Below are 7,384 nucleotides of genomic sequence, written 5' to 3'. Positions count from 1 at the left end.
CTTGAGCCCATTGATGCTGCCACTTTGCCAATCCATCTCACTGGGAGTCTTCCTCTTTTTCTCTGACCCTCCACCTTACCAAACATGATACTCTTCTACAGCGACTGGTCCCTCTGACAATATGTCCAAAGTATGAGAGATGAAGTCTGGATATCCTGGCCACCAAGGAGCACTCTGGCTGCGCTTCTTCCAACACAGATCTATTTGTTCTTTTGGAAGCCCATGTTACTTTTGGTATTCTCCTCCAAAACCATAATTCATGTGCATCAATTCTTCTACAATCTTCCATATTCGCTGTCCAACTTTCACATACATATGAGGTTATTGTAAATACCATGACTTGGGTCAGGCATACTTTAGTCCCAAGCTGACATCTTTGCTTTTCAACGCTTTAAAAAGGTCTTGTGCAGCAGATTTGCCTAATGCAGTACATTGTTTGATTTCTTGGCTGCTGCTTCCATGAGTGTTGTTGATTGATTCAAGAAAACTGAAGTCTTTGATAACTTCTATCTTTTTTTAATCGAAAATGGATAAAAGGGAAAAATCAGCACTATTGTTTTCTTCATTCAAAATTATATAGTCTACCTAATTATGAAAGCAGTGTATATTTAGTACTGAAAATTTTTTTACTGGGAAAAAAGAATTTAAAAAGTACCAGCAATTCCACCAATGGCAGTAGATATTCCGGTGTATACATTCCAGTCATTTTCTTATGAATAATTTGTTTTTGCAATGCTAATATACATACAAGCATTTTTAGATCTTTTTAAAGACTTTACATTATAACATTTCTCCATATTACCAGCCTTCAAAATCATTTAAAATGTCTGTATAGAATTCCACCATTTTGTTAGCCATTTTCCAGTTGCTGTTGTTGTTGTTAAGTGCCGTCAAGTTGATTCCGACCCATAGCGACCCTATATAGGGTTTCTAAGGAGCAGCTGGTAAGCTTGAACCACCAACCTTGTAGTTCATATGACTTTGCAGTCTGGTGTATTAGTCCACAGTACCACACAGATGTGACCGTCAAACATTATCTGCATTATGGTCATATTTAAACACCCATCCACGTCCATTGCTGATGACATCATTGAGCATGCATGTAGAATGCTTCTGTCGAATAGACAAATGACAGTGGATTATGTGCCAAATCATTTGCAAATCAGTCATGGCTCTGACTATGAAATAATCCACTGCAGAATTGAGTTTCAAAAGTTTGTGCGAGATGGGTACCCAAACCACTCATGGAAGAGCATAACCAGAAGTGTTTAGACAGCTGCAAAGAAAAGTTGGACTGATACGCAAAGGTAAAAGTTGGTTTAAAAAATCATAACTGGTGATGAGACATGGATTCATCACTACAAGCCTGAGAGTAAAAAGCAGAGTGTGGAATTGAAACCTCCTCAATCACTGACCAAGAAAAAGTTCAAAAGTCAACCGTGAGCTGGAAAATTGATGCTTACAGTTTTCTGGGATTCTCAAGGGCCAGTATTGGAACACTATCATGAAAAAGATTCAGCAATCAACAGTGCTCATTACAGTGAGATGCTTTTTGAAGAGCTGAAGCCTAAACTCTGTATTAGATGCAGAGGACTGCTATCCAAGTGCCTTGTGATCTTGCATGACAATGCAGGTCCACATACCTCTACCCACACTGTTGACACTCTGCAACAACCTTGTTTTGAAGTGTTAAAGCATCCTCATTATAGTCCTGAACTTGATCCCTTGGACTTTCACCTGTTTGGTCCCCTGAAAGCAGCCCTTTGAGGACAAAAATTCACCTCTGATGAAGAACTAAGACAGCAGTGCATTCAGTGACTAAAAGCTCAATCTAAAACATTTTAAAATAAGGGAATACAAAATTTGTTGAGAAATGGACAAAGTGTATTGAAAAGCAAGGAGGTTATATTGAAAAATGAGGTATTTGTCTTTTCTAAAGGTTTATTAAAATAAATTCTACAGCCAGAGTGTGCAGAATTTTTGACTCACCCTAGTATTTTTAGGCATTTCTTAGTAGATGCGAAGATTTTAGGAACTTTTTAAAAAAAGTGAATATTGTGTGTTTTTATAGGTTCGTCTCACCCATGAAATTAAACACAAGAATATTGTAACTTTTCATGAATGGTATGAAACCAGCAATCATCTCTGGCTTGTAGTAGAACTCTGCACAGGTAAGATAGTGTTAAATGCTATGAATATAGTTTTGCACAAACATGGTATAGTTTTTTTTCTTTTTCTTATTGTTATTTTATAAATATTTACCAGTACTGATATTACTTACTACAGTAGCTTGAAAATCTTTTGTTTGATGGATAGTTCAGATATTTCAGAAAAAAAGGCAAACAGAAAAGATGTTTGGTAAGAGGAAAACAAGTAAAATTCAAATTGTACTTTACTTAGGTATCAAAAAAATACCTAATCACCCACATAAAATTTGGTAATAATTTAAAGTGATCATTAATTTAACAAACGAACTCCTGGTATAGCACTGTAAGATAAGCACTGGACTGTGAACCACAAGGCCAGTAATTCAAACCCACCAGTTGTTCCTTGGAAACCCTATACAGGGTTCTATGAGTGGGAACTGACTCAATGACAATTAACAATAACAACAATTTATCAAACAGGTTTTTCCCATAAATGGAAACCAACATTTTAGGTCTGTTGTTAAATGCTGTCATGTCAGATCCGACCCCGTATAGGGTTTCCAAGGAGCAAATGGTGAGTTTGAACTGCTGACCTTGTGGTTCAAACCAACCTTGCAGTCCAGTGCTTTATCCCAAAGCCTACTAGCTACTCATTAGTTAACTAATTTATAAAAAAAAATCAGTGGCTCCACCAACAACGATGGCAATTTTGATTATAATATAAAAGGTTATAGTCTTTTTGTTTTTATGAAAAGGATACAGCTCTTTATAGAAACATATATGGAGAAACACAAAGATGAACTAACAAATACCACCACACAGAAATATTAGAGATAACATGTTTCAGGTCTTATTTTATAACTCTTTATAACCATCTATAAGGAGAAAGGTACATGTGTGAATATGTGAATATTATCTGGACTTTTTGTGTCAGTGACTTAAGAGTTTAATAGAAAAAATGTGTAACTGGTTCTGTTTATACACTGAGTGATAATGAAGGATCATAAGAATTAAGATATATTATGCTGATTACTAATTTTATGAATCTTACCTATTGTATTGACAGTCAGAATTGTTGCAAATGTAATTATACAAGGTGTTCTCTGGATTAAAAGTTTATTTACATTTTATTTTTCCTCCATCAGGAGAGGGATTATGGTTGAATGACTTCGGTAGATGTACACACTGGTGAGGTGCTCTGGGAACATCCCCAATGTTGTTTTTTACTTTATTTCTGACCTCTGACCAGGTGCAATATCCTACTTTTGAATCATGCCTGTGGTTGAAATTGTTTCTCACCCACCAAAACAAAAATAAACTCCCAACAGCCTCTTTATCACAGTACCACTGGACCTTCAGAGAATTCACTTTCCCTTGAACTAGGTTTCTGTGGCAACCTTGTCTTTTCAAAAAAAGCTTGTCTTTGGCAGTGTGGTGCAATGAATTGTCTTATTTGGCTTTTGTAAAAATAACCTTAATGGATTTCCTGACTAACAGGATGGATTTACTACAGCTGAGATTTTGTTGGGTTCTGGTTTGGCTAGGGATCCCACTTGGTAATGACAGTGAACCCTGGAATGTGGGGCCTCAGTGCTGTTTTGTGAGAGCTAGGCAGGTGGGTAGCGTAGTGGTTACGAATCGGGCTACGAACCTTAAAGTCAACGGTTCGAAACTACCAGCTGCTCCGCGGGAGAAAGATGAGGCTTTCTACTCCCGTAAGGATTTACACCCTCGGAAACCCTGTACAGGGTCGCTATGGGTCGGACCCGACTCAAAGGCACTTAACAACAACAACAACAGGCAGGTGGGTGAAGGGGAAGATATACTCTCCTTGGGAAAATGAGATTCTCGTAGACCTTGCCTGTATGTCTTTCCCTGACGCTGATATCCTTTTGCTCTTGGGCTGTATCCTTTTACTTGCAAGAAACCACGTATTGCTAAATTAGTCCATGAACTCTGAGAGACAGTGAATTATCAAACTTAGCATTCAACAGCTGCCTTGGCAATTGGGTGAGGCTGATGTTAGATCATGAAGATTGGAAGAATCTCCACATTGTAGAAAGCAGACTGAAGAGATGTGATTGGGATCTTGGAAGAATATGGGAGGATTCACACCATACCTGTTTGTGTTTGACCTTTATCTCATCAATGTTGTTAACTAAGGGTTGTGATTTTCTGTTAAGATAAGGCATGTGACTCATTTACTATTCAACACAGTACTTTTCAGAACTTGATTTAACTTTGCACGTGAGTAAATGTGAGTATACTCTGCATAATGCTGTATGTAAGTATACAGTTTTGGGTTAGAACTTAACACATATTTCTGCAGGTGTTAATTTCTCCAGGCATCTGGAGTGAGAAGTAATAGCCTCAGATTGGCTATCTTTTCATGCCACCTGGTTGCTTGTTTACCATTCTTCCAAACAGAGCCAACTTGCTCCTGGAGTGGCGCTAGAGTGTGGACAGAGACTGCTGTTAACGGTGTTTGAACCATTGTGTTCATCTACATGAGTGTTTTCTCTGCCAGATTGTCAGATTTGCTAACTCGATTGCTTACTAGTTCTCACTATCTCACAGCATAAAACCTCACCGAGGCATTTGGTAATGTTGACATGTTGAAATGGGCAACTGTTATCAACTCATTGCAGGTGGTTCCTTAGAAATGGTTATTGCTCAAGATGAAAACCTCCCAGAAGATGTTGTGAGAGAATTTGGAATTGACCTGATTACTGGATTACATCACCTTCATAAACTGGGAATTCTCTTTTGTGACCTTTCTCCTGGGAAGGTAATTTATGAAAACTTTGATTTCCTAACTGTGTTTCAGTTTCTCAAAGATATTTTTGTTTTTATTTAAAGTTTTGGTATAGAACATCATGAAATTAATTTTTTTAATAAAGGAAATATAGTACTCTATTTAATTAACTATTGAGATAGCTTTTAGAACATGAAGATGTCTCTGCTCATTTCAGAGTTCCATGAGTATTTTCTTCTTAATGCTGTTGAAGTATGTTGTGAATGATGAGCCCAATTGGTCTGTCACTCACAACATACTTTAGCTCTTAAAAAAATATTACACCATTGATTTTGAACCATTGTTTTAGTTGATTAAGGGCAATCTTTGGCTCTGTACATATGATTCCCGATACTATGGATCAAGTGTTTTCTTATTTAATAAAATGATTTATCCATAACTATAAAGGAGCTCCGGTAGCATAGTGGTTACAAATCGGGCTGCTAATCTCATGGTCAGCAGTTCAAAACTACCACCTGTTCCATGGGAGGAAGATGAGACTTTCTGCTCCCGTAAAGATTTACAGCCTCGGAAACCCTATGCAGGGTCGCTATGAGTTGGAACTGACTTCACGGCACATAGCAACAACATATGTGCTTCAGTAGAGTCAAGAATCCAGCTTAGTTTCTGAGTCATGGAGCTGAAACTTGGAAGCTTTGTGACCCTGGGCAAGTCATACTACTTCTCTCTGCCTTCTTTCTCTTGTTTGTAACATGGGTATCAGTATTTACACTGTGGTTATGAGGGTTAAATGTTAAATTTAGGTTAAGGTTCTAGTTAGGTCACATGTTCTCAATCAATAGCACATATTATTTTTATAAGTGCATATTTTAGGATTTTACTAATATGAAAGAAGAAAAAAACTTTTTCTTTGTATGCACAATAGATGAACAATTTAATGTTTCATTGTTTAAATGTATAAGCCTACTGGGAAGATAATTAAACCTCAAAAACAAAAACACAAAAATTCTATGCAAACCTTGCTTGATAAATAGACGTTCTTGTTTGACATATTCATATATTTGTATGCTTTACGTTGGATCAGGGAATACTAGCTATTTTATATTTGGTTCTACTTGAAAAGCTGTGAATATATGTTATAATTTCAGAGAAATATAGCTGTATGCCATTCTTTTTTTTTAAGTTCTTATTGTGAATTGAGTAAAGGTTTACAGACAAGACCATCAGTTTTACATTCAATAAATAATACACTTTGTTTCATCTCTGTCCCTTCTATGAAGTAAGAGTCATCTGCCTCTTTCCTGTGACTCTTATTTCCCTTCCATCTAACTTCCCATGTCTTCTCACCACTGTCCTACGTACAGGTTGCCTCTTGATTGTGAATGATTGATTTTTCCATTATTCATAGTGAGCATATTTTACTACTGTTGGTGTTCTTCCTGTATACCTGCTACTGCTTGAATGAAAGAGAGGGTGTGTTCCTGTCCAGGCTGAAGGGGTTGTCGAAGCCCATAGTCTCAGGTTCCCCTAGTCTCCTTCTGACCAGTAAGCCTGGTCTTCTGTATATTAAAAAAATTTTTTTAATTTAATTTAAAAATTAATATTGTTTTGTTCCACATATTATGATGCTCTATCCAAGACCTTTTAATGTGACTCCATTCAGAGAAGTTGGTAGTGTAGCTGGGTATCTTCTAGGCCTTCTGGTCTCAGGGTTATGGAGACAGATGTTCACATGTTCCGTTAGTCTGTTACATGAGTTGATTCCAAGCATCATCAGTTTTCGTCACTGATCTTTCTTCCGCACATGGAGATTCCACCAGTATCTGACCAGTAAGCTTGGGTTTTTTTTTATAGTTTTGAGTTTTGGTCTGCATTTCACCCCATTCTCTGTAGGCCCTACTACTGTGATCCCTTTCAGAGCAGTTGGTAGTGGCAGCCAGGCAGCATTAAGTTCTTCTTGCCTCGGGGTCAGGAAGACTGATGTGTAAGTGATCCATTGGAATTTTTGTCACCACTCACCTTTCCTCCAGACCTCAGAGGGCTGCTCACCAGCTTTTAAGGCCCCAGTTACTACTCACCAAAGTAGGATGTAGAACACTGTCTTTGTGCTGTGTTCTGCCAGTTGATTATGGCTGTGGTTCTGAGCACCAGGCCCAGCAACTCATTTCCTTAATGTGTTTGGTTATGTCTAAGAAGTTTTTAGGCTCTACCATATTTATGGCTATAGTTGTAGCAAAGGTAAATGTTGTTGTTAACTGCCATTGAGTCTATCCCAGCATATAACGATCCTGTATAGGGTTTCTGAGGAGTGGCTGGTGGATTTGAACTACTGATCTTGTGGTTAGCAGTCCAGTGCTTATCCTACAACACCATATCAGGACTCTGCAAAGATAACTACCGATGTACAGATGTTGTTGTTGTAAAGTGCCGTTGAGTCGATTCTGACCCATAGTGACCCTCTATAGGATTTCCGAGGAGCAGC

General features: G+C 37.8%; 1 protein-coding gene across 1 annotated transcript in view; it reads left to right on the top strand.

The window, feature by feature from the left end:
- ULK4 (unc-51 like kinase 4) overlaps positions 1-7,384 on the top strand; it is an 892,765-nt gene that overhangs the window by 16,167 nt on the left and 869,214 nt on the right. Inside the window, exons 2-3 of the mRNA XM_006868826.1 lie at positions 2,072-2,171; positions 4,796-4,935. Of these exons, the coding sequence (XP_006868888.1) occupies positions 2,072-2,171; positions 4,796-4,935 (240 nt within the window). The remainder of the gene's footprint in view (positions 1-2,071; positions 2,172-4,795; positions 4,936-7,384) is intronic.

The sequence above is a fragment of the Chrysochloris asiatica genome, unplaced genomic scaffold, assembly GCF_000296735.1.
Source record: "Chrysochloris asiatica unplaced genomic scaffold, ChrAsi1.0 scaffold00124, whole genome shotgun sequence".
Lineage (NCBI taxonomy): Eukaryota > Metazoa > Chordata > Mammalia > Afrosoricida > Chrysochloridae > Chrysochloris > Chrysochloris asiatica.
Note: the sequence above shows the minus strand (reverse complement) of the source record. Positions and strands in the feature narration are given on the sequence as shown.